Source organism: Larus michahellis, chromosome 15 (genome assembly GCF_964199755.1).
Source record: "Larus michahellis chromosome 15, bLarMic1.1, whole genome shotgun sequence".
In the NCBI taxonomy this organism is placed as follows: Eukaryota; Metazoa; Chordata; class Aves; order Charadriiformes; family Laridae; genus Larus; species Larus michahellis.
Genome location: NC_133910.1, coordinates 7,225,660 through 7,249,922, shown reverse-complemented (window position 1 = coordinate 7,249,922; position 24,263 = coordinate 7,225,660). Strand labels below are relative to the sequence as shown.

Sequence of the window (24,263 nt, the reverse complement as noted above, 5' to 3'; positions counted from 1 at the left end):
GGCAGCACCCCAGCCCCAGACGGATGGCCGCATCCTTCCCGCCTGGCCGCCGGCTGCCTCCCGCAGTGCCCCAGGCTCTGCCGGTGGCTCCTTTGCCCTCCAGGCACGGGGCTGACGTCGGAGCCTGGCGGGTTTGAGTTTTCTTCTTGGGGATTTTTGTTTTTTCCCCCGCTCGCTTCCTTCCTCCGCTCCCTCGCAGTGGCCTCAGCTGCCCCCGGCGCTGCCGCCCCCGCCCCCCGCCTCCCCCAGACCCCTGGCTCTGTGCCCAGCTCCCAGCAGCCCAAAAGCGAATGGTGGGGGGCCCTGCCAGGGTTGGGGCTCTGCTGCCTCCTGCCCTCACTGGGACTGGGTAAACCCTGCCCCCAAGCCCTGCCGCAGCCCCTCTGCTGTGGTGTCGTGCCTGGGCAGCTCTGAGGGTGCTGGGGAGCCCCCAAACCCCTGTCCCCACACCAAACAAATGCTTGTCTGCTGGGGCTCTGCGACTCACCCCTCCATAATGATCCCCACCCTGTCCCTCACCCAGAGGGACACCCAGCCTGCCAGAGGGTGGCCCCAGCCTGTCCCTCAATCCCCAGACAGGGCTGCACCCCAGGCTGAGAGGTGGCACCAATGGCAGCAGGTGCCCAGGCACAGCGGGGCAGGGAGCACCCCACTCCAGGGTGTTGTGCCACCCCAAAACACCACATCACAGCCACCACATACCCCCCCAAAAAAGGAGATGAAAGTGGTGGAAATCCCCATCCCAGCATGGCTGGGCTCAGAGGGGGGTCTGAATCCAGCCGCCCCCAGACCCTACAGCCTGTGGGAAAGCCCTGGGGAAGGGATTCGTGTGCAGGATATGGCTCAGATGCTGCCCGCGGCTCTGGGGACACACACCCAGAGCACAAGGGGGTTCGGCAAACGGGACGGGATCAGGGGAAGCAAGACGGGCTGAAGGATGCGGCCGCAGGCTCCCCGCACTCCATGGATTGGGAAGCCCGGGGCAAGCAGCCGGGATGCTCCCTCCCTTCCTCCAAGTGCAGCATCCCGCTGCCCCGGTGGGATAAACACCCGCTTCCTGCCCTTAATCAGCTCCAGAGGGGCTGGGGTGGGGGGGGCGGGACAGGGGGGAGAAAAAAAAAAAAGCTCTGGAAAGAAAAACTCATTTCCTGCGACAGAAGAAAAAGATAAAGTCTGGGCTCATTAAAGTGAACTTTACTGGGGAGAGACGGGAAAGAGCCAAACACAATGTCCTTGAAATTTCCTCCGCGTGGCTCCGTCCACGAAAACAGGATAAAGCCGCTTCCGCTGTCTCTGCCGGAGCACGCCCCGGGGGAGCAGGGCTGGGGGTCGGCTACAGGCTGTCGAGGTGGGAGCAGACCTGCTGGAAAACCTCCTCCACGGAGCCCTCGGCGTTGAGCTGGGTGCAGAGGGGTGAGCTGGGTGGGGGGGGGGGGTCACCCAAGGGGACGGCACGACAGGAGCTCTTCCAGGGATGGATTTTGGCCGTGGGTGGAGAGACTGGGGCCAAGTTAGGGAAAAGGGGTACAGGGCCATCCTTGGAGGGGTCTCTGTGTTGGGAACTGGAGGGTCCAGCTGGCTCCAGAGGGTCCGGCTGGCTCCAAGGGGTTAAGCCCACCCCAAACAAGCCAGGATTTTTCCCCCCCTTCCCTCATCACACCCATCCATCACTTCCCCTCCCCTGGGACCACACGTGCCACGAGCCATGGGGCTGAACGATGCCGGCATCGGCCACGTCCCTGCTTACCTGGCGGACGATGCCTCTGCTCTTGTAGAAGGCAATGACGGGCTCGGTGGCCTTGTAGTATGTCTCCAAACGCTTCTTGATGGTCTCCTCGTTGTCGTCTACCCGCCCGCTGGTCTCTCCTCGCTTCAGCAGGCGTTTCACCATCGTCTCCTTCCCCGCGTCCACGTAGAGCAGCAGCGTGGGGGGGGCGATCTGCAGGCAGGGGGGAACAGGGTTGTCACCATGTCAAGCCAGCATGGATCTAGTTTGGTTTGGGGAGATGGTAGCGGTGGGCATGGGGGTTACAGATGTCCCCATGCCATCTTCTGCCTCCCTCCGCATGGGTCTGGGGGCCACCTGGACACCGGAACGTGTCCCGGTGTCCCTCAGACCCATGCGGAGGAAGGCAGAGGGACAGCGTGGCCAAGCCCTGGCTCTCTGCCACCACCATCATGCCCGCACTGTGGTCATCCTCTGTCAGTCTGAGGACACCCTGGAGAGATGTCCCCCCCACTGCACCCTGGGCACAGGCTGTCCCCGAGGCAGGGGGACCTGCTGGCTGTGACAGTGCCCAGTTTAGACCCTGTTGGGATGGGACTTTCACTGGGATGGGGAGGCAGGTTCCTGCTGGATGAAGCCCCTCTGCCTAGATGGTGGGTGGCACGGCACAGCATGGCGCAGCACGGCACCAGCTCTCACCTTCTTCTCGAACTCCTCTCCCTGCTTCACCTCGCGGGGGTAGCCGTCAATGAGGAAACCCTTGGATACATCGGCTTTGGCCATCATGGCATCCCGCAGCATGTCCAGCACCGTGTCCTGGTGAGGAGAAGACAGAGCTGCCAGGGCTGACGTGGGACAACATGACCCCCCTCAGCACCCCCCAGCACCCAGTGTCCCCAGTCTCTGCTGCAAACCCCCCCTGGGGTGGCAGGGATGGAGGTGTCCCCAGGCCACATGCCAACCCTCACTGTGGTATCTGATGTCCCCACAGCCACCCCTGCCTGCATGCCCCACCGTGCCACAGCCAGTGGCCCATAAGGACTCACCAGGGGCACCAGTTCGCCCTTCTCCATGATGGCCTGCAGCTTCTTGCCCCGCTCCGAGCCTGAGCTGACCTCTGCCCGCAGCAGGTCCCCCGTGGAGAGGTGGGTGTAGCCATATTTCTGCACGATCTTCTCACACTGGGTCCCCTTCCCTGAGCCTGGGCCACCTGCAAGTCACGTGCGGGCCACACATGCCCCAAGCCATGGGTAAGGAGCTGGAAGGGTACACGGAAACGGCAGCACAGACCCACAGGAGCCTCCAGGGCCCAGCAGGATGGAGGTTGGTGTCCCCAAGCCCAGCGCCAGGATGGGAAGAGCTGCTCCTGGGGTGGCCTCGGGGATACCAGGTCCTTGGGGGTGGCATGGGCTGCTGGCAACAGGCACGTGGGCACCACCACTCTGATGGCACCCAGGACACCACCACCACCCCCCCATCAGCACCTGGACATCACTGTCTTAATGGCACCTGGGGTATCGTGACCCCATCAGCACCCAGGACATCCTGCCTGAGAGCACTCAGGACATGACAACCCCATCGGCACCCAGGACGTCACCACCCCATCAAGCACCCAGGACATCACTGCCTGATGGCACTCAGGCATCATCCCCCAGGTGTCTACTGCTATATCACCCCAGATGCTGCCACCCCATGCCTGACCAGAGGTGCCCTCCCAGTCCCAGCACACCCCACCACGGCCTCGAGGAGCTGGGCTGGAGCCACAGCCACCCCACAGCACCTGGGGACAGCTGAGGTGCCACAGCCTCAGCCTCCAGCCTCAGCCTCCAGCCCCAGCTCCCTGTCCCTGGGGACCAGCTGCCCCCCACAGCCCCCCAGCCCTGGAGGCGCAGGGGGATGGGGCTGTGCTGTGGCCTTGACCCCACCAGCAGCAGGACCCAGACACCAACTTACCCACCACGAAGATGATTTTGTGGTTTTTGAGTTTTTCTGGGGGAGAGAAAGAAAACAAACAATTACCAAAAGCCAGAAAGCATGTTGGGGAGCAAGGTGTCCCCAGGGGGACGAGATCCAGGGCAGGTGTCCCTGGGGATGGAGGGGACCCACCCCAGGCCCCAGGGGATAAAGGCAAAGTGGAAAGCAGCCATGTGTCCCCCTCGTCCTTGTCACCTGGGCAGGTTGGGACAGCCGGGCTGGACATGGCTGAGCACAAAGACCCCATGGCACCGTGGCCACGGGGCTGGAATCCCACTGCCGCGTGGTGTCCGGGAGATGGTCACTGTCCACGGCTCCACCGCGGCCACATCCATCCCCACAGCCGGCTCGTTGCCCCGGTGGGCTAACGGGGGCTGCGGCAGGCTCGGCTTGGCATGGCCACCTCGAGCACCTGGCGCAACCCCCAGCAGTCCCTGAACCCCAGAATCGGTCCCTGGGCCTGCTGGCCAACGTGCAGGTGGCACTAGCTGCCCTGTTCCCTGCCGAGCACCCAGGCACAGGGTCCCTCGCCAACTGCAGGATCTGGCGCAGCCACGGTGTGGGGCAACGCCGGAGTGCGATGCCGCGGAGGGAGGCAGAGCTAAAAATAAAGCCGAGGCACTCCAGGGCCACTTTCCCATCTCCTGATTACAGCCGGCTGAAATTTCAACTCCTCCAGCACCCGGCGATCCCCAGGGCTGGGGACAGAGCCAAGTGGCTGGCAGGGACCAAGGGGACGTGGAGCACGTGGGGGGCTGGAGGGACATGGGGGATGGACAGAGGGGAGGGATGGGATGCGACGGGATGCACGTAAGGGGGACGGATGCAGAGGCGGACAGGCACAGGGGGGATGGAGGGGACGGATGCAAGGGGGATGGACACAATGGGGACAGGAGGATGGAGGGGAGATGGATGCAGGGGAGACCAAGGGGACAGATGCAGAGGGGGACTAAGCGGATGGATGCAGGGGGTACTGACGCAGGGAGAATGGACACAGAGGGGATAGATGCAAAGGGGACCGGAGAGACGGATACAAGGGGGATGGATGCAAAGCAGATGGATGGAGGGGAGACAGGGGGATGGATGCAGGGGGGATGGATGCAAGGTGGACGGAGCACTCACCCGTCGACATGCTGCCGCGGTCCAGGCACAGGAGCACTTAAGGCTGCAAGAGAAGAGGAGCAGGGTGAACAACTCAGCACAGCAGTGACACGCAGGTCCCCAACGCCAGGGTTTGGGGAGACAACGGCTCACCCTTCCCTGCCATGATGGCCAAGCTGGGGGTCAGGTCTTCCGCCCCGCCAAAGGCCCAGCTTGGCCCTAAAATAGGGAGCTGGGGACGCCTGCTCCCATGGCCATCACCTACCTGGCTCCCGGCAGCCACCCGCCCCATCCGGCTGCGGTGAGGGCTTCCCCATGCCGGGTGACGCACGGTGACGTTACTGGCTTCCTCCCCAGCCCTGACCACATCCCTGTGCCTGGGGTGTCGCCCGGGCAGCCAGAAAGTGGCTTGGGTTGACCAGTGTCCCCAGGACACCGAGTGATGGAGGCAACACCCCCCCAGCTCCCTGCGGGCTGTTTTCATTTTGGGTGCCCTAAGGGGGGGCTTGCAGCACCCCATTGCACCCCCATCACCTTGGGGGGGGGGGGTTGGCCACTCTGCCTGCCCGCACCCAGCCCTGCGGCACCCAACCTGCTTGGCCACAGCACGTCACCCCAAACCGGCTGGACGGGGTGCGGGGACGGGGCATCCCGTGGCCAAATGAGCCCGTGGCTGCTGACAAGGTCGTGTTACAGCCGGGAAAGGGCAGAGGCTAAGTATGGCCGGGCTGAAACCAGCACCGGGTCACGTCCCACCTGCGCTGTGGGGACGGAGCCCTCGGGGTGGCCCCCACAGGGTCTGGGTGGGTGCAGGATCCCTGGGGTCCCTGATTGTGGGGGGTGCCCCAGGACTGCTGGCACCGACCTCGGTGCGGGCTTGGGGACTGATCCAGCGCAGCGCTGGGTCCATGGGCGCAGGGTGACGTGGAGGTGGCAGGTCCCGAGGAGATGGGGAGGGGGGTGCTCAGCCGGGGGCCCAGGGCTAGGTGGGGGGGTGCAGTGTGGCCTGGGACTTCCCAAAAAATGCCGTCGCAGGACACACTCCAGGGTGCTCCCACCAACCTCACCCCACCACCAGCTCCAACCACAGCATCCCCAGCCCCCCCAATCCCATTGGCATCCAGCTCCCGCCACTCCCGGGTCCCCAGGCCCAGGCCTGGGCTGCTCCAGCACCCCTGCAATCCCTCCAGCACCCCCTGCAAGCCCCCAGCATACACTGCCATGGCTCCAGCATCCCCTGCAGTCCCCCCCCAGGAGCCGTGCAATGGCTCCAGCACCCCTGCAAGCCCCCCAGCATCCCGTGCAAGCCTCCCCAGTATCCCCAGCAAAGGCCCCCGCATGCCATGCAAGCCCCCCAGCACACAAGCAATGGCTTCAGCACCCCTGCAGGCCCCCCAGCACCCCATGTAATATATATAATATATGGCAATATATTATATGGCAATATAATATATGGCAATATATATAATATAATGGCTCCAGCACCCCTGCAGGCCCCCCAGTATCTCCTGCAGGACTCCCTGGGACCCCATGCAAATCCCCCCAGGATCCCCTGCAAGCTCCACCAGCATCCCCTGCAAGCCCCCCAGTATCCCCAGCAAGGCCCCCAGCACCCCGTGCAAGCCCCCCAGCATCCCCTCTAAACCCCCAGCACCCCATGCAATGGCTCCAGTACCCCACGCAAGCCCCCCGGCATCCCCTGCAATGGTTCCAGCACCTGCGCAAGTGCCCCAGCACCGATACCCCCGGAACTCCTGCGATGCCCCCCCCCCCGCCCAGCACCCCCCGTTCCCCGTGCTGCCAGCCCCCCACCGGGAGGGGACAGGGGCCGGACGGGCGGCAGCGGCGGGCACAGGCCCCCCCATCACCCCTGCGAAGGCCGGTGCCGCAGTGACACCCCCCCCTCCCCCCGGGGCCGGGCGGTGGCAGCGGGACCCCGGGGGGGTGGCGGGGGGCACACACTGACCTCTGGGCGCGGGGCCGGGGCGGGCAGCGCGTGCGGCTGCCTGCGGTCCTGCCCGGCTATTTTTACCGCTATATATAGAGCGCTGGCGCCGCGGTGCATGCCGGGAGCGGGCAGGGGACGGGCAGCGGCGGGGGGGGGCACCGACACCGCCCCCCCCCCCCGAGCATCGGTCCTCCCGGAGCCGGCCCGGCGAGAGGCTGGGATGCTCGGAACCCCCGCACGGGCGGGGGATGCCAACACATCCCTCCCCCCACCCCCGTGCCTCAGTTTCCCCCACCCGCGGGGGGAGCCTTCACCCTGCTGGGTTTGGGGTCCCTGAGACATCCCCGTGCCACTCCCCCCAGCCCCTCGGAGGGGACAGCTGTCCCCATCCCCACGTCCCCATCCCTCTCCCCATCCACCGCAGCACCCTGGCTGGCACCCCCACCCTGCCAGCCCCGGGGCGGCGGGGGGGTAAATCCCCGGGGATGCAGGGGCCTTACCTGCCTTTCCTCCCCCTCCGTGGCTGCAGAGACCCCGCCCCAAAGCCCCGCCACCCCTGGCTGGGGGTGACATGAGTTGGGGAGGTCTCAGCTGCCACCCGCTCCAGGGCACGCAGCTGGGATCACCCTACTGATGGGCACGGGTGCCACGCTGGCCCCCTTCCCGCATCCTCCCGAGCGCCCATGGCCACCACCACTGTGGGCTGGGGGGCGCCAGGGGCCAGAAACCCCCTGCGATGGCAGCGCCGGCACACGCTGCCCAGCCCCAAAAACCCAGCACGCGGCCAGGGCCCAAGGCAACAGACTGCAGCAATATTTATTCCTGTACAAACCATTACAAAACGCAGCCGTGTCCCCCCAGCACGGAGTCCCCCCCCAGCCGCAATGGGGACAGGTCACAGCCAGAGGGAAACTGAGGCACAAAGCCCTGCCAGGGCTCCGCACCCAAACGTGCCATATTTAGCTATTTTCCCCAAATCCACCTCTCCGCTGCTGAAAAATTAATAATAAAATCTGCCCTGCCCCCGTCCTGCCCCTGGCTGCAGGGGACCGAGGGGCACTGCCGCCCCCCCCCGCCACATGCCCACTTCTAAATAGTTTATAAGCGGTTAATAAATGATGAGGAGCCAGCCGCAGGCTGCTGCTGGCCCCCTTGTTACCGCTAACGAGCATCCGGCAGCCCCTGCTCGCTCCTCCGGCCAGGCACGCTTGGAGAGAAACTCGAATACAAACCCCGAGACCAGAATCGGGGCGGGAAAAAACCAAAAAAAAGCCCCCCAAAGCCCCCCCCCCCCAAATCCCATCGCTCAGTTAGAAAAGGTTTTGGCAGTGTGGGTGTGGGGCGCGGTGGTGTCAGGAGACAGGTGGTTTTGGGGTGGCTGCGTCACCCCTGCGGGGTCCCACCAAAACTGCGGGGTTCTGCTGAGGGAAGGATGCCCGTGGACCGGGATCGGGGTGCTAGGGGTGGCTGGGGGGGGTGATGAGCCCCAGGAAGGGGTCCCCCCACCGAGGGACAGGGGGAAACAGTCTCTGTGATGGCCCCAAAAGTGATGCAGCCCCAAATGGAGACGAGGGCACCCGGCACCCTCTCGTGTGCTTGCAGGGGCTGCAATGTGCCTGGACCAGCATCGAGCAGGACCTCACCCCCACACCTCCCCCCATGGAGGGGGGGGACACCCCAAACCCTGCACTCACCTCCTGGCCCCTCCCAAAACCATGTCAAAACCCAATGCACCCGAGGTGTGAGGAGCCACCGTGCACAATGGTGGTGGCACCGTGGGAGGCATCCGGAGCTCCCCACTCCCGGGGGGACGCAGGGGAACCCCCCTCCATCCCAGCTCTGGGGGGGAGGGTCTGCCCAGCTTGGGGCGGGGGGGGGCAGCCCCTATGGCCAGGTGGGGTGGGAGAAGGTGATGTTGTAGAGGCCGGCCCAGCTGGCGAAGACCCGCTTCTCGGTGATGAAGCGATGGTGGTTGCCCTTGCGGCTCCGCTCGTTGTGGATGTAGGTTGTGCACTCGTCAGGGCCCTTCGGCTCGTAGTAGTGGTAGGGCAGGCGGCGGGGAGGGGGCCGGCGGCTGCAGAGGAGGGGGGAAAGCAGGGGGTGAGCCCCACAATGGGGTCAGGGGTCCAAGGGGGGGGCTCGGGGGTCTCCTTACCCGCAGTAGTTGGGTGGCACCATGCCGTAGACGTGGACGGCGTCACACAGCTCCACTGCGATCACCATGGTGAACCAGCCGGTGCTGAGCCATGAGCGTGACTTCTCCCTGGGGATGAGAAATGGGGGGCACACGACATGGGCGTGAGGTGACATGGCTGATGGACCCCCTTAGGGTCCCCAACCTTCCCCAGGGACCCCCATCCCACAGGCCCCCATCCCAGGGACCCCCATCCCGATGCCACAGCCAAGGAGCAGCCCCAAGAGCCAGCTCTGCCACAGGGACCTGGAAAAGGTGGGGGGACGTGGTGCAAGAAGTGGCTCCGAGGTACCTGTCCTTCCCTGTCTCCCCCCGAAACAGGTCATCAAACTGCTTCATGCGGCTGGGGGAGACGACGTAGGCCGTCATGTTGGGGAAGGACGCGCTGACGCGTTGGATGATTTTCAGGAGGCTCTTCTGCATCTTGGCGGGCGGCCCCCAGAAGATGAAGATGGTCTCCGGGGTCTTGTTGACGAACTCCTGGGGCCGCTTGAGGACACGGTAGAGGCTGGAGTGGGCCACCACGCGGAAGCTGGTCTTGTTGCCCACGTCAAGCTCATAGCCGGTGGTGGGAGCGTCGTTCATGCGGATGGTGCATTCAGCCCCGTCGATGGCCGTGCCCAGGCGGGTGCCCAGGAGGTGGCTGGAGCTGGTGACAATGACGCACTGGTGGCAGCGGGCAGTCAGGGTCTGCGGACCACAAGTGCTGTGAGCAGGGGGCCCCGGTGTCACTGCGACCCATCAGGGAGGGATGAAGCTGGGACAGGGGACAAGGCACTGCTGTCCCACTGGAAGGGACAATTTGGCTGGACGTTGGCGGAGCGATGAATCCTGCACCCGCCACCAAGGCTGGACCCCACCGCCCAGCTCGTACCTTGTTCCCGCAGACGGGCAGGTACCCGCTTTTCACCCCCCACTTCTTGAGGTCGGGGGGCCGGCGGGCTCTGCCCCGCAGGCGGCTGTAGGGGAAGACCTCGCTCCCGCTGCCGGAGCTGTAGATGATCAGCAACATGATCAGGGCAAAGAGGACCCCCAGGGCGGCGGCGCGCTGGCTCTGCGGGTGGGGGGACAGCGTCAGCTGCTGCCCCTCACCCCACGGGTGTCCGCATCCAGCCCCGCTCCTGGTAGCGTCTCCAGCGGGATGCCCGGCGTCCCCAAGGAGATGCCTCCTGTCCCCAGGGCGATGGCCCAGCACTCACCGCGCTGCCACTCATGTCTCCGCGCCGGCCTCAGCGCGCAGCAGTCGCCAGGGTCCTGCGAGCACCTGCAAGGCATGCGGTCACCCCCTCACCACCGTGCTGTGCTCCCGTCCCCACGCTGCTTGGGACACAGTCCCCAGGTGCCAGCAGGGATATGGGATGAGCCGCCAGGCAGCCTGGCTCCGCTGTGCCGGAGCACTCGTGGGGTGGGTGCCCAACCAGACCCCCATGTCCCCCCCTTTCAAGGGGAGGACAAACCCCCCGGCACCAGTGCAGGGAAGGGAAATGCCGTGGATAGAGGCTGGGCAAGCTCTGCGGTGCCAAAGAGCCAAACCCGACCGCAGCTCGTGCCGGGGAGATCCCGGCAGCAGGACTGGCTCCTGGCAGGGATTATCCCTTGCCGGCGGGGCCAAAGCCGCTCAAACCCGCGGGGTTAGGGAGGGTAAACCTGCCGCTCGCACGGTGAAATCCCATTAAAACAACCGGCTTGGATCGGGGGGAGAGGAACCAAGACCTGTGCAACTCAGCTCACGCATGGGCTCAAATGCAGCCAGAGCCGGCAGGGACCTCACCAGCCCTGGGGGCATGGGCTGCACCCCGGCTGCTCGCCCCCGGGGGGGACTTGCTCTAACCCCCACTTGCCCAGGCTTGCTGGAATGGACTGACCCAATTTATTTTTTAATGCCCTCGTTAGCGAGTCATGGACGCTCCCGGAGTAGTCGGAGCAATTGGAAATTAGAAAAAAAATTGAAGCCTTTTTACTAATTGCCCTGGGGAAGGGAGCAGGGATGGAACATGGCTCAGCAGCCTGGGTTCAACCCCTGGGGGGGCAGGGAACTCCGAGGGGCTCTCAGGGCCGGTGTCGATGGCTGGGGAGGTGCCAACCCACCCGGGGGGACCAGGCATGTGGGTGCAAAGGGGCCTCGCCGTGCAGAGGCTGGGGTGCAGCCGGGGAAGGGGGGGGGGCAGAACCAGGACCCCGGCTCCTACCGCTGCGCCCCGCTCCGCTCCCCACGTCGTGCCGAGGCGGTGGGTGACCCCGCAGCGGGGACCCCGCGGGCCTTACCCGGGCGGGGGGGGGTCTCATCTGCGGCGGGTGGCGCGGGGGGGTCCCTCATCTCCTCCTCCGCCCCGCTGGGGGGTACCGGCCCCGGCCATGGCGGCGCCCCGGGGGTCACATCGCTGCTCTGCCGGGGAAGGGCTGAGCCAGACCCGCTCTCCCCGTCCCCCCCACCCCCCCCCCAACCCCGGGGTGCGAATCCCGCCGCACCCCCGTCTGCCGGCCCCCCCTCAGCCCCGGATGCGAACCCTCCCGCATGCCGGGAAGTGAAAACCCTCCCCCGGCCCCCCCGTGGTGCGAACCCTCCTCCGCTCCTACGTCCGAATCCTCCCCCACCCCGGCATGCAGCACCCCCCCCACCCCGGGGTGCAGCCCCCCCGTGCTCCCCGGGGTACAACCCCTCCCCTTCCCAGGGGAAAAAGCCCCCCGCTCCTGGGGTGCAGCCCCCCCCCGGCAATGCAAATCCCCTCTTCCCCGGCGTGCAACCCTCCAACCCCAGCATGCAGCCCCCCCGCTCCTGGGGTGCAGCTCCCCCATCCCCGGCGTGCAACCCCCACTCCCGGGGGTTCCCGGGGCTCCCCCCGGTTCTCCCCCCGGCTCCCGGGGGTACAGCGCTCACCCTCCCCGGGGTGCAATCCCGCCTGCTCCCGGGTGCGACCCCCCCCCCCTCCCCGGCGTGTAGCCCCCCCCGCTCCCGGCGTGCAGCCCCCTCCTTCCGCCCCCTTCCTCCCGCGGCAGGCCAGAACCGGCCCCTTCCCCGCGTCCCCCCGTCCCCCCCCCGCCAAAATCCAGCCGCGGGGCGGGGGCCGCTCCTCCGCCCGGCCACGGCGCCGTTCCGCTCCCCGCCCCCGCACCGGTTTAACGGGCCCAGAGGGGACGCGCCGTGTCCACCGATCGCTCCGGACCGACCGGCTCCGCTACGCACTGCGCCCGGGACGGGGACCGGGACCGGGACCGGGGCCGGGGCCGCCGCCGCCTCTCGGCCCCCCACCGCCGCCGGGGTCCTAGCGCCGCCCGCCCGGGGATGGGGAACGCCGCGGGGGTCCTAGCGCCGCCCGCCCGGGGATGGGGAACGCCGCGGGGGTCCTAGCGCCGCCCGCCCGGGGATAGGGAGGACCCGGGGTCCTAGCGCCGCCCTCCCCGCGCCGGGCCCCGGTGGGGCGGGCCGGGGCTGCCCCCTCCCGCCCCGTCCCCGCGGCCTGGCCCGACGTTCTGCTGAGGGCACCGGTACGGGCAGCGGGATGATGGGTGCGGCAGCGCTCTCCGGGAGTGGCAGGAGCAGCGCGTAGTGCCTGACATGCCGCCAGGCCATATTGCTGGGATGCCACGGCCTCCCCCATGCTGGCCGGGCAGCCCAGGGCGCCTCTCTGGGGCATTTCGTGGGGTGAGGAGGGGACTCCGCTGCTGACACGGCCCTGCATTTCCACTGCGGCGGCTGACGCCTGCTCAGAGGGATTTTGGCTCTGCTGTGCTAGTGAAGCCCATCCTGCGCGGGGTTGTGGCAGCTGGAGCACCCGGCAAAGAGTTCCATGGGCTCTTCTGCTCCCACTCGCCTGCAGGAAGCATCCTGGCAGCATCCCTGGGTCCCAGCCAACTTGCTCCTCGCTTGACCCCAGCATTTGGCCTCAGCTGAAACGGGAGCGAACGTGGATCCCTCTGCCCCTCCTGCTCGCCCCCAGCCCCCCAGACACCACCGGGCCCACCCGAACTTGTGCCATCTGTTACAGGTTCAAAGAGCCGCTGTGGCAGCTCCATGCAGCCGGGCTCAGGGCCACACACGTGCCTGTGCCGTGCCCCCTCTCTCAGGGGATGCGGGAGCCGGCAGCCATCCTGCCTGCAGTGCTGAGCCCTGTGGGGCTGAGGATCACCCCAGACCCAGCACAAAATCCACGCCAGGCCAGAGACGCAGCTGCTGTTTCCCAAATAATCTCAACCACCCCCCTCCATGCTCAGGACCAGCTCTACCGCCTCGTCACCTCCCCCTCTTATTTATAGCCTGGCAGGAGAGCAGGACACTGCAGCCCTGCGACCAGCTGCTGTCCCCTGTCCCCATGTCCCACAGACGCAAGGGGCACAGTGTGGGGCACCACCAAGTTAAAAACACTTTTAATGGCCACGTTTGCTTTGGTCTGAATCCAAGGGCACTTGTGACAAGGCAACTCGGAGCCCCCGGGGCACATGTGGCCCTTAGGCTTCCCGGCTGGGGGGCACAGGGGCAGCTGGAGCCGCAGGGACCTGCCCGGGGACAGCAGGATGGGGGGCCCCAGCCCCGGCTCCCTGCACCCCACATCCAGTGCCAGGTCTCGGGGCAGGGGCTGTGGCGAAGCTTCATCCCTGGGAGAGGCCCTGTGTTGTGCTGGAGCCCAGCAGCGTGGATGTTTAATCCTGCATTAAATATTCAACTCAGTAGAGCAGGCAGAAAAACTTCCTGGTCGCCCTGGGTCCATCCGGGCAGCAGCTCAGAGATGATGGGGCTCTGTGGGTCCAGCTCACGCCCCCCGTGCACTGGCATGGGGGGTCCCAGCCCCAGGTCTGGGGGAACCGTCCCTGCCACTGCGTAAACGGAGACTCCCTGCTCCGGGGTTCGGTAAAAGGCTTTCAACCGTGGCACCGGCAGAGTGGGGATGCGCTGTTGCAGGATGAGACCCCCACTGCCATGGTCCTCCTCACCTCGCCCCACGGCTGGCGGCCTACCCGCCTGCCCAGGATGGGTGGGTGAAGATGATGTTCCTCCTCTTGGCCCAGCGGGAGAAGATGGCTTTCTCGGTGATGAAGCGGTGGCCGGCGCGGTGGGCTCGCTCGTGCACCAGGTACATCCTACATTCGTCCAGCCGGCCCTTCTCGAAGTAGTGGTAGGGCACACTCGAGTGGTTCTTCTCCCTGGCGGGAGATGATGGGGTGGGTGTGGGACCTGTGGGGACATCGGACCACCCCGCGCCCCTCCCCCGCCCCCCACGCACCTGCAGTAGTTGTCGCTGACCATGCCGAAGACATAGATCTGCTCGCACAGCTCCATGGCCAGGATCATGGTGAACCAGCCCGTGCTCAGGAAGGAGCCAGACTTCATCCTGCAAAGCACCGTGGCCGCACTGGAGAGGGTGCTGCGGAGCAGCCGGGCCAGCTGGGCCATGGGTGCCCAATGCGGGGATGGGTGCTATGGCAGGGGGACCTGATGGGGGCTCCTCAGGAGCCGGTGGTACCTGTTCTTCCCCGTCTCGTTCTGGAAGACGTCATCGCAATACGCCATCTTCTCCTCGGTCAGGGTGTAGATCTGCAGGTGGGGGTACATTTCCATCACCTTCAGCAGCGCCCGGTAGGTCGTGCCCGACTTCTCCCGGTTCATCTTCTTCGACGGCCCCCAGATGACGTAGAGGGTCTCCTGGGACTGCTGGAAGAAGTAGGGCTGGTTCTTCAGCAGCAGCGGGACGCTGGTGTGTGACACCACCCGGATGGTGCTCCGTGTCCCCACGTCCTCCTCGTAGCTGGTGGTGGGGGCATGGTTCATGCGTAGGACACACTCCTGCCCATCGATGGCCTGTCCCAGGCGGGAGCCCAGCATCTGCCCTGAGCTGGAGACGACGGCGCAGTGGCGGCATAGCGCTCGCTCCAGCGGCTGCGGGGAGACGTACCCTCAGCTCCACAGCCGCCAGACACACCGCAGCTCCATCCGCCCTTCCCTCAGGAAGGGGAAACAGAGGCACGGGCAGGTGGGGCTGCCCCACCACCCCCAGCGCCGCCCCATCCCCACGCACCTTTCCGTCGGGGACGCGGCTGTAGCCCTGGAAGCTGAGGAGCGTGGGTGCCGAGGGGCTGCCCTGCGCCCCCGGGGTCTGGCAGCAGGACCGCAGGCTGGCTTGGGGGCTGAGCAGGATGTACAGCACGGCGACCACCGCCATGCACACCAGCGTTAGGAAGAGCCGGACCTGGAAGCAGAGCGGGAAGGTTTCTCCAGGCCCGGCCACGTGCACCGGCACCATGCTGGATGCCAGCGGCCCCGGCAGTGCCGTGGGGCACGAGCAGCCCCCGGGAGGAGGGTGTTGGGGCACGTTGGCCGGGGCGCAGCAAGGAGCCACAGCGGGGAGCGCTGGGTGGCGGGGCCTCGCTCGCTTCCTGCAGGCAGCCACGGCCCAGGCGCAGCTGCCAGCCTGCGCCTCCCCCAGCACCGCTTTTGGGGTGAGCGACCCCCCGATGCCGGCGGGGTCCCCCCGGCCCCTCATCCCCCTGTACCCTCCGTCCTGGCAGGTACTCACCAGCGTCTTCATCCTCGGGGGGCTTGGCGGGTCACCCGGTGGCGTCCGGGAGTCACATGGAGTGGGGGGGCTCGCACCCTGTGTGCAGGGCGGGCTTAGCGGCAGCACCGGTGAGTGGGGCACAGGGGATCCCCCCGTCCCCAGTACCCCAATGCCCCGGGCCCGCCCCCCCGCCTCCGCCTTGTGCCGGGATCGACCAGGACCCCCCCGGGGCCGCGACCCCCCCGGGGCCGCCCGTGTCCCCGCACCCCGCGGGTGCAGCCCTCCCACCCCGGCCAGGGGCGTCCCCGCGGAGCGGCGCCCCCGGTGCCCGGTACCGGCCCCAACTCACCGCGCCGGGAGCCCCCGCGGCGCCGCCGCTCCCCGGCCCCCAGGGCCGCCGCCGCCGCCGGGTCCCGCATCCCGGGCGGGCGGCACCTGGTTGGGGCTGCCGGGGCCGCGGGAGGGCGGGGCGGAGCCGAGCGGGCACTGCCGGGACCGGGACCGCCCCCGCCCGCCCCGCTCCGGCTCCGGCTCCGGCTCCGGCTGGGACACGCCCGCAGCCCGGCACCGCCCGGCACTGCTCCGGGGCCGGCTCCCGTGCCTATCCCCTGTGTCCTGGGACCGGCCCCGGCAACCATTTCTCCCTGCACCTCCTCAGCCCCCCCTGCAGCCCGGGGGTCCCTGCAGCCACCCCCCCCAACACACCCCCCATCCCGAAGCCCCTTCCTCACCTCCCAGCACTACCAGCTCCCGGCCAGGCCGGACATCGGCGCACTCAGTCGTGGTGGGAGCAGCCCACGGACCAAAATAACCCAAAATGGCTCAAGAGCAGGGCTGGTGGCCTCCGGTCCCCTTCTGGTGGCCTCAGGTGGCCACCCATCACCTGCAGTCCCTCATGCAAGGACCAAGCTGGAGAGCACCCGTGAGAAACGTCCCCAGAGTGAGCTGCCTGCCCAGCTGTTGACAAGGAAATATGAGACGTAACCCTGGGACGGGTCCCAACCCTGTCCCCCGCAGGCTCTGACGAGGAGGAAAGAGGTGACAGGGACACTGCCGGGCTCCTGCGCAGGAAGCAGTGCCCGAGGGGCGCACCTGGGCTTGCTCAGAGACCACCGAATTTTTCCTCCTTTTGCCTCCCCCTGTCCCAGCTCAAAGCCACCTTCATGGTGGGGGCTGAGAGGGGAAGCCGGGGATTCCTCACCAGGTGAAGGGGTAGCAGCAAAGTGCAGGCGAAGGAACATGGTGGGATGAGGACCCGGCCTCAGGGAGGGCACAGTGAGAGGTGAGGGGGGCGGATGCGCAGCCCAGCATGGCCAGGCAGCCCCCCCAGAAGCTGGAAACAAGCCTCCAGCTGGAGCCTCGCCTCTGGAACACCCACCAGCTCCAGCCACACAGCGAGTTCAGCCCAAGACCCACAGCACCCAGGGTGTCCCCAAGCCACCAGCATCGCAGGGCTGGTGGGCGGTCGGGAGGCAGGATGGGACAATGGGACACATGGCTGTCTGGTAGGGGAAGTTCACAGCATGTGCGAGAAGGATCAGAGCGCCACAAATCTGCCCTCCAGGCCAGGTAAAGCAGCCCCCAGCACAGCAGAGCCAGCAGAAGGCTGGGTTTGCCTGGCCAGCTTCTCTCTGGTGATTCCCTGCCTGTCCCCACCGGCAGGACAGGGCCAACGGAGAGCTCAGGGCAGGAGCTGCCAGGGCCGTGCAGCAGAAACCATCCTGGCAGGCCTGCGGCACCCCCTTGGCATGGGCAGAGGACAGGCACCAAGACCTTGGGGACCTTCATTGAGGATGATCACACTCGTTGTGGTCTGTGGGAGCTGCTGGGACACCAAACCTTGGGGCAGCAACCATTGCCAGGAGGAAACCTCCAGGGGGGTGGACAGGGTGTCACCACGCCTGCCCAGCTGGCATGTGGAAACTTGTCCGGGAGCAGGAAAGCAGCCAGTGGCTGACAGCAGTGATGGGAGCCGCACCCGTCAGTGGCACAGCCAAACACTTCCTTGTGACGGAGGGAACCTCCTCGCTGCCCCCTCAGCTGGATGACCGCAGGGGGGGGACGCAGAGAGCAGCAGCGGCACTGTCCCTGCACTCTCTGCCAACCCGGCCTCACAGGGGTCCCTCTTCAGAAAGGTAAGAGCCCACCAGCACCACGGTTAGTCCTTCCCGCAGGTAAACGGATGACGCAAACCTGCCTTTTCCAAGCTCAGTCTCATTTCTTTCCTCTCCATCTTGAATCCAATTAATAACAGCCCACAAACCGTATGTAAACATTTAAAAAAACCCAGAAGGAACAAACTACCGGACACACAAGAGCAGAGGGGAAGGATCACTCAGAGGCTGAGCAGCAGGCAGGAGTCAGGGCTCAACTCGCACTCTGGTGAGTGCTGCTGGACCCCGACAGCTCCTCCAGCCAGCTCTGGTACTGGCAGCCCCGGCTGGGGAGCAGGTCCCTCACAGCTGGGGCTCTGGTCCCTTCTCTCGATGAGCCCCTGAGGTCAGTTTTGCTTCCCTTTGGTCAGTAAATTGTAAACTACAGAAGACTTCATCTCTGCAGGGAGGAACACGGGAGAGCGCAGCCAGCTCGGCGCTGAGCTCTCCGGAGGAGGTGCTGCAGGCAAAGTCTTTTCCTGGCTATGATGCCACAGGGTGGGCGCCTTCTCCTTATTCTCTCTCAGCTGGGCCTTCAGTCCGATTTCTTGGCAGGTTTCCTGCTCTTCCACATCACGACCATTATAAAAACGCCTACCATGAAAGAGAGAACAGATTCAGCCAGAAAACTTCTAATTATGGGCACTTTTAAAACACATTGCAGTGAGAAACAGAACCTCAGCAGAGCGAGTGACAAACAATTCTGCTGTCCAGAGGCTCAAACAGCCAAAGTTACCACAAACACAGGCCTCGAGAGCCTGCGCCAGGCTGAGCTGCGTCAGGAGCCACAGAGAGCGTGTCAGGAGTGTCACACATTAGCTAACCCCCTAGCAACCCTCTTCTCTCTTCCTAATTTAGAAGATTCTAATTAGAACAACTGAAATAACACTCACCTATAAATAGCAGCAGCAGCAGCCCAGCCACCACAGGGATGATAACCGCATACTCCCTAGGCAAGAAGTACTGGTGGATGCCATGGTCTCTGTCGATGAAGGGCTGCAGGAGACAGAGAGGGGTGTCAGCAGCTGGGTACAACACCCAGGCAAGTGCCTGACACCTGTGGCCTCGTGGTTTCAAAAGCAGGACAGAAATATCAGACAAGAGAAGATAGCTTAAAAAAAAAAAAAAAAACAAAAAAAAAACCAAACAAACAAAAAAAAAAACGGTGGCCCAGACCCGCATGTGGCTCAGCCCCCAGCTGCAGGGACGTGACAGGGAAGGCTTCAGCGTTGGGCAGGCAACAAGGGCGGCTACACGAGGCTGGCACAGGTGTCCTGCGGCCCTGGGGTCTCAGGGTGGGCACGGCTGCTGGCCCACTTGGTGGTGAACACAGCAAACCCCCAGACCCTCTGCCCCGCAGAAGGGAGCGGCTGATACTGGCTCTGCTTCATCCCACCAGGATCCCTCTGCGGAGGCCAGTGGAAACCTTTGGACACTAGAGAGCAGTGTAAGGATTCCTGTGCTGCAGCGAGCACACCTACGCGCTCCGGGGACTACAGACGTGTATAAACACGTATTGGGCAGCAGAGTAAGCAGACACAAGAGGGGAATTCAAAACTCTCAGAGGGTAGAGGGGAAGCTGCCAGGAGTTCAGACATCAGCCCAGGGCTAATCCAGGCCTCTCGTACCTGGAAAGCTCATGAGATGTTTCTTTCCAGGAAGAAAACCACTAATGGCTCAAGCTGATGTGTCACCAGAAGTGGGCAAACTACCAGGCTTATGATCACTTTTCCAGAGCTCTGCATTCCCCAAACTCTTCTCCTCCCTACCAGGCTCCAGATTTGGTAAAAGTAATCTCTTTTTATGTTTCCCTATGTGATCTCCCAGCAGAACCAGGAATCTGGAGGACTGCACACGTGAACACCAATGACAACACCACCTCCAGAGGGAGCAGGCTCCAGCTCTCGCTGACAGCTCCAGGGAACCTCGGATCTCACACCGTCCGGGTCAGCCTGTCTGCAAGCAGCAGGGCAGGCGGCACCACCGAAGCTTGGTCTCACCCATGCAAGGGCAGGCACAGGCAGAAGGGACAAGGGCTGCGCCAGCAAAGACAGGGAGTTCTGCCCTAAAGTTTTTAAGCAGGAAACTGGCAAGGCAGAACCCTTTGGGGACACCAGCACCTAAACAAAACCCAGGCCAACACCAGAGCGACTGGGATTGTAATGGCCGGAGGAGACCCGTACCAGTATGATGATCCAGAGCGTGTAGTAAACAAAGAGAACGAGGCTGAAGACAACCAAGCCGAATCCAACCACCTGGTCTGTTGCTGTGGCCTGCAAAGGGAGAGAGAGTCAGAGCCGGACCCGCACGCTCTGGCGGCTGCGTGGGAAGCGTTAACGGGCCCCTGCTGCTTGTTCAGCCCCAGGGCGGGTGAGGGGCGCTGCTGCGGGGCTGAAACGGGAGCGGAGGGGGGCGGGGAGCGCAGGCGAGCGGAGGAGCAGCGGGAACCTCTGCAGCAGAAACAACCCACCGCGAGGGCAGCGGGGAGAGCGGCCGAGACCTGCTGGCGGTGCTCCCACCCGGCCGTTCACGCCCTCGCAGCTCCGGCCCAGCCCTCCCAAGCACCGACCCCCGCCGGCACCGGCGCTGCCCCGGAAAGAGGCGGCCGAGGCCCGGCCTCCCTCCGTCCGCGAGCAGCCAGGAGGCCCCTTGCTGGCTCCCGGCCGCCGTTCAGCCTAACCCCCCACGTTACCGGGCTGCCCGAGCGGGGAGAGGCCGCGGGCCGCCGCCTCCGGAGGAGCCCCAGGGCCGGCGGGGCGGGAGCCGCACCCGACCCCACTCACCATGGCGAGACCCGGCCTCCCCGCCCGCCAGCCCCGCCCTTCCGGGAGCGGCCACCAATCAGCGCGCCTCACGTCCGCCTCGCCCTCCAGTCGTTATGAGACAGCCAATCAGCGGGGGCGGCCTTGGGGCCGGCGGCATCATGGGAAGCAGGGGCGCGGGTCGCCCGGAGCATGAAGGGAGTTGTAGTCCCGGCGCGGCTCTCCCGAGGGTGGGGAGCTGTGCCGGGCCGCAGGCCCCCCGGGGAAGGGACAGGGGAGGCCGGCGGGTTCTGCCTTAGCGCTGCTCGGGGCCTTGTTTGTGCGAAGCAGGCCTTGGCTCCTCTCAGCCATTACAGAGGGCGATGCCTGACCAGCTGCGGGCCAGGCTGGCTGCCCTCTGCACTCTCGGTGCCTCACCCAAGCAAACGTCCTGTTGTACACCTCGAAGCCAGCTCATCGCAGAGGGAAAGGCCGGGAGCGAAGCTCTTTGCTAAGGCATGCCCCCTCTGGTGCCATTGCCTGGTGAGAGGAGAGGATGCTCTCCTTGGGCAGCAGCAGCAGGCCCTGGTTTGTTTCATCCACCACCTGATGTCTGTGAGTTCCAGTAGAAGCGACTCATCCTGAAACCAGCCAGCTCAACACCTGCTCCAACGCCAGAGATACTCACGTCCTGCACCCCAGCCCTTTTGTTGTCCCAAAGTGGGGCTGTTTACCTGGCCTGCAAGACACCAATATTTTAAAGTACATCAATTTATCCACACATGCTGCAGCTGGAGGAAAGGGAAAAGTGAGAGCGAACAGCTGAGGGACACAAGGGATGGTCTGAGGAAGGGGAGGCACCCGAGGGAAAGGGGAAGAGCCTACATGTGACTCCAGGATGCAGCTGATCAGCACATGTGGCCAAGGCTTTGGGAGGGTAGGGAAGCCAAAGCCACCTTCTCCCAGGTGCCCTGGTTGCCTCCAGCCTTTGTGTGCATCAGCAGCAAGTACCCGAGCACTGAATTTGGCTCAAACCTCTGTTAATGGACTTGCCAGCCTGTGATGGAAGAGGAGGGGCTGCCCCACACAAGCAGTGAGGGGCCACAGGTGTTTCTTGGAGCCCCCTGGACTGCAGCACCTCCACCCTGGCCAGCCCACAAGGTGGTCCCCGGCAGGGGTGCCCAGCCCTGCTCTGCAGCAGGGCAGGATAGGGCCATTCAAGCGTGGCTTGGGCTAGGACATAGTGTTCGGGAACACGAGACACAGCCAGCGACTTGCACCAGTTCACCTTCCCCCTGGATGCCAGGCGGTTGCGTCCACTCGAGTGCTGCTGTGCTGCCAGCTCCCCTCTCTGGCCCTTCTCCCGTCCCCAGGGAAGGGCTGGCAGGAATTTCCACTCCCTGCCGCCAAGGAAATCCTGGAGGACAAAACAAAATCCTGTTCCAGGGCCCTGCATGCCAGCAAGCACTGTCTGACCCTTCTGCTCCCTTAGCAAATGGTTTTTGAACCAAAGATATATTTAAAACAAAAAAAACCAAAGCAGGAAGAATCAGTGTGAAGTACCAAAAAACCTTTATTTTTTCCCCCAAACCATAACAACATTTGACATTATATTGATTTCCTCATATATTTGTTATTTCTCTACGTTAGGAACCAGATACAGAAAATACAAACACGATCTGTTGAATCAAAGACGGCACAGCATTCCGTTAGAAAAAGAAACAAAAAATTAGAGGAGCAAGATAAAAATGGTGAAAAATAGTCATTCCCTCCAGCCCAAACTTTCCAAGAATCATCATCAAAATAGAGCAGTGGAAGTAGCTTCTCTTTCTAAACGCACTTCTGCTTTAAGAAAAAAGTTAGATTTATCTTTAGATTTCAAAGTAAAAAAATGTTAAACTATCTTTCAAGCAATTTTGGAAGTTTGCATAGACCCATTCCCTTTCCAAAAATATCAGCGATCTCTCTATAGAATCTGATATAAATCAAGTGCGCGCCTCATCTGAAGATCACCAAGCTCAATTAACTTTCAAGAAAATAAAACACGATCTCCCCTTCCCCTCCCTCCCCCCACAAAAATATGGGCTCTACCATTATTCCTTGTGTTTGAGGCAAGTCACGAGGCTCAGCCACACCTCTCGCTCACAGCTTCACCCAAATTCCTTTTTATTTCCCAGGTTTCCACATCCGCTCCCTCCTGATGGGGCAGGGGCGACGCAACGCGGAGCTGTGGGGGGCATCAGGCTGGGATGGTGTGGGTGGGCTGATGGACGACGCAGCTCTCAGGAGGGAAGCTAGGTGGGGGGAATTTTGCGCTCATCAACGCGCGCCCCCCCAGCGAGGAAGTGGCTTTTCAAGGACAAACACCTGCGACCAGGCAGTGTTTGTAGGAACTTGCCCCTGGGGACCAGCCTTGTCCACAGGGCTCAGTCGCCAGAGCAAGAACGCTTTCAGCTAGAGACTACGGGGGGTGGCGGGGAGGGGGCAGGAGGGGCGGAGGGTGAGTTTGCAGCTCCCGGGTAAGGCAGCAAGGAGGGGAGCGGGGAGACCCCTCTCCAGGAGGGGAGTTTAACCGAGGTGCTCTAGCGTACCTGGAGTGAGGTTTTCCCAGAGGTTCACAACAGCTCATGCAGAGTCCAGCTGCACAGCCACCAGTTTAAAAAGAAACAGCAACGACAAAATAAATAAAAAAAGTCAACCCCTCCTATTAAGATGCGAATGAAATACGTATTTCTTCAGGTCTTGGCCTGGTTTGGAACCCTCTAAAAACTGAAGCAAACATTTAAAAGGGCTTAATAACTTTCTGCAGGGGGAAAGGGTTGTGGCAATGCGGAGGGGAAGAGATCACGCGCCTGCTGCCCATCACACCAAGGGTCAGGACAGTTCAAAGGCCCCCATTTAAAGTGCCAACCACACAAAAGATGATGATGGAGGAGCAACATCCTTCTCCCCCTTTTTCCATCACAATTTCCAACCGAAACCCATCTCCTTCACCAAGTCACAACTAAGCCTATTCTTTTGGACATTCACTCAGTTTATACTGATTTTAAAAAAAAAAAGTTAGTAAAAAAGCTACATTGAATTTTCCAACTCTTTGCAACAGGCTTCCACCAACTAAAAGGTCCAGAAACTGGGAGAGCAGAGCCCGTGTGTTTTGCCTGACCCCGAGACTGGAGCAGAGAGCCAGCTCTGCTCTCCAGGGTCATCCAGGCGTGAGCAGCCCTGCTCGCCAGCGTCTGAAACCCAGGGGATGCAGAGTCTTGCCAATAAAGTCCTTTTACTTGTTTAAGCCGCCTCTGAATCCCCTGAGAAGGGGAACAATGTGGGGAAGAACATCCCCCCCTTCAGCCCCCCAGGAATAAAATATCAATGAAACAATAATGCAGTCAAAAAAACACCAGCCTGCTGGGTTTATAAAAAAAATAAAATTCAATAAACTTCACAACAACAACAAAAAAAAAACAAAACCCAAAAGGAAACTAGCCAGCGGTTTGGGTCTGGAAACTGATTCACTTCTTAAATGTTCAAAGTCCAACAAGGAAAAGACAGCAGCGATGCCACAAGGAAAAAGTGCTCGCGAGATGCAGCTTCCCGAGAGACGGCAGCGAGTCTGTGGAACAAGTGACACCACTTCCATCACCGCCGCCTCGTACGCCCAGCACCGGCCATGGACTGCCGGGCATAGCTCATAATGGACGTGCAGTGGGAGGTCTGTGTGGGATCTCGAAATAGGAACAGATTGCTCCTTCTTCCCTCCGGGTCTGCTCTGGGTGCTCCAGCCCCGGCTGTGCTGCACCAGGCTGAATGACTAGGGCTGCTTTCTAATTCAAAACGAGGGGTAGGAGAGCTAAAAAGCTACCGTAAAGACCAGGATTTGTGGAGTCAATAACGTGGAGACAAGGAAGAGATAACCTATTAAGACACAGTTATCAAAA

At 63.4% G+C, this 24,263-nt stretch overlaps 5 protein-coding genes across 16 annotated transcripts in view; all 5 read right to left on the bottom strand.

Annotated features, from left to right (window-relative positions):
* Positions 1 to 1,179: 1,179 nt before the first annotated feature.
* AK1 (adenylate kinase 1) lies at positions 1,180 to 7,100 on the bottom strand. Its single transcript, XM_074608470.1, has 7 exons — positions 6,768 to 7,100; positions 4,823 to 4,865; positions 3,680 to 3,715; positions 2,773 to 2,936; positions 2,426 to 2,542; positions 1,748 to 1,939; positions 1,180 to 1,399 (listed from the first exon to the last, which is right to left on the bottom strand). The coding sequence occupies exons 2-7, from the start codon at positions 4,830 to 4,832 to the stop codon at positions 1,334 to 1,336; spliced, it is 585 nt and encodes a 194-aa protein (XP_074464571.1). The 5' UTR covers positions 4,833 to 4,865; positions 6,768 to 7,100; the 3' UTR covers positions 1,180 to 1,333.
* A 438-nt stretch (positions 7,101 to 7,538) lies between these two features.
* ST6GALNAC6 (ST6 N-acetylgalactosaminide alpha-2,6-sialyltransferase 6) lies at positions 7,539 to 12,222 on the bottom strand. Of its 9 annotated transcripts, none has more exons than XM_074608465.1 (7): positions 12,057 to 12,222; positions 11,209 to 11,329; positions 10,143 to 10,207; positions 9,818 to 9,997; positions 9,236 to 9,633; positions 8,905 to 9,012; positions 7,539 to 8,823 (listed from the first exon to the last, which is right to left on the bottom strand). In XM_074608465.1, the coding sequence occupies exons 3-7, from the start codon at positions 10,155 to 10,157 to the stop codon at positions 8,634 to 8,636; spliced, it is 891 nt and encodes a 296-aa protein (XP_074464566.1). In that variant the 5' UTR covers positions 10,158 to 10,207; positions 11,209 to 11,329; positions 12,057 to 12,222; the 3' UTR covers positions 7,539 to 8,633. The 9 variants fall into 9 exon arrangements, with proteins under 9 accessions (XP_074464566.1, XP_074464567.1, XP_074464563.1 ...); XM_074608466.1 differs by having other exon boundaries at positions 11,209 to 11,324; positions 12,057 to 12,203; XM_074608462.1 differs by having other exon boundaries at positions 9,818 to 9,935; positions 10,036 to 10,207; positions 11,209 to 11,324; positions 12,057 to 12,202.
* Positions 12,223 to 13,292: 1,070 nt separating this feature from the next.
* On the bottom strand, positions 13,293 to 16,391 carry ST6GALNAC4 (ST6 N-acetylgalactosaminide alpha-2,6-sialyltransferase 4). Of its 2 annotated transcripts, none has more exons than XM_074608875.1 (6): positions 16,166 to 16,391; positions 15,453 to 15,530; positions 14,955 to 15,125; positions 14,403 to 14,815; positions 14,163 to 14,270; positions 13,293 to 14,082 (listed from the first exon to the last, which is right to left on the bottom strand). In XM_074608875.1, the coding sequence occupies exons 2-6, from the start codon at positions 15,462 to 15,464 to the stop codon at positions 13,893 to 13,895; spliced, it is 894 nt and encodes a 297-aa protein (XP_074464976.1). In that variant the 5' UTR covers positions 15,465 to 15,530; positions 16,166 to 16,391; the 3' UTR covers positions 13,293 to 13,892. The 2 variants fall into 2 exon arrangements, with proteins under 2 accessions (XP_074464976.1, XP_074464974.1); XM_074608873.1 differs by lacking the exon at positions 16,166 to 16,391 and adding an exon at positions 15,784 to 15,913.
* Positions 16,392 to 17,703: 1,312 nt separating this feature from the next.
* On the bottom strand, positions 17,704 to 20,413 carry DPM2 (dolichyl-phosphate mannosyltransferase subunit 2, regulatory). Its single transcript, XM_074608460.1, has 4 exons — positions 20,371 to 20,413; positions 19,771 to 19,860; positions 18,481 to 18,583; positions 17,704 to 18,181 (listed from the first exon to the last, which is right to left on the bottom strand). Exons 1-4 carry the CDS (start codon positions 20,371 to 20,373, stop codon positions 18,123 to 18,125), a joined length of 255 nt encoding a protein of 84 aa, XP_074464561.1. The 5' UTR covers positions 20,374 to 20,413; the 3' UTR covers positions 17,704 to 18,122.
* Positions 20,414 to 21,877: 1,464 nt separating this feature from the next.
* EEIG1 (estrogen-induced osteoclastogenesis regulator 1) overlaps positions 21,878 to 24,263 on the bottom strand; it is a 37,982-nt gene continuing 35,596 nt past the window's right edge. For all 3 annotated transcript variants that reach the window (XM_074608636.1, XM_074608638.1, XM_074608637.1), the window contains one exon: positions 21,878 to 22,968. The gene's annotated coding sequence lies outside the window, so the exon portion shown is untranslated. The remainder of the gene's footprint in view (positions 22,969 to 24,263) is intronic.

What these genes read in the sequence shown, in the direction of transcription:
- DPM2 (XM_074608460.1), bottom strand. An exon ending in CGCTCTGGATCATCATACTG is followed by an intron (nt 18,584 to 19,770) that starts GTACGGGTCTCC and finishes TGTCTCCTGCAG; the next exon opens with CCCTTCATCGACAGAGACCA. An exon ending in GCTGCTGCTGCTATTTATAG is followed by an intron (nt 18,182 to 18,480) that starts GTGAGTGTTATT and finishes CTTTCATGGTAG; the next exon opens with GCGTTTTTATAATGGTCGTG.
- AK1 (XM_074608470.1), bottom strand. An exon ending in AGGGCGAACTGGTGCCCCTG is followed by an intron (nt 2,543 to 2,772) that starts GTGAGTCCTTAT and finishes TCTCCTCACCAG; the next exon opens with GACACGGTGCTGGACATGCT. An exon ending in GAGAGGAGTTCGAGAAGAAG is followed by an intron (nt 1,940 to 2,425) that starts GTGAGAGCTGGT and finishes CCCTGCCTGCAG; the next exon opens with ATCGCCCCCCCCACGCTGCT.
- ST6GALNAC4 (XM_074608875.1), bottom strand. An exon ending in AACGAGACGGGGAAGAACAG is followed by an intron (nt 14,271 to 14,402) that starts GTACCACCGGCT and finishes GGTGCTTTGCAG; the next exon opens with GATGAAGTCTGGCTCCTTCC. An exon ending in GTCAGCGACAACTACTGCAG is followed by an intron (nt 14,083 to 14,162) that starts GTGCGTGGGGGG and finishes ATCTCCCGCCAG; the next exon opens with GGAGAAGAACCACTCGAGTG.
- ST6GALNAC6 (XM_074608462.1), bottom strand. Translation starts at nt 10,157, where the DNA reads ATGAGTGGCAGCGCGGTGAGTGCTGGGCCATCGCCCTGGGGACAGGAG. An exon ending in TGGATGCGGACACCCGTGGG is followed by an intron (nt 9,936 to 10,035) that starts GTGAGGGGCAGC and finishes GATCATCTACAG; the next exon opens with CTCCGGCAGCGGGAGCGAGG. An exon ending in TGCCCGTCTGCGGGAACAAG is followed by an intron (nt 9,634 to 9,817) that starts GTACGAGCTGGG and finishes TGTGGTCCGCAG; the next exon opens with ACCCTGACTGCCCGCTGCCA.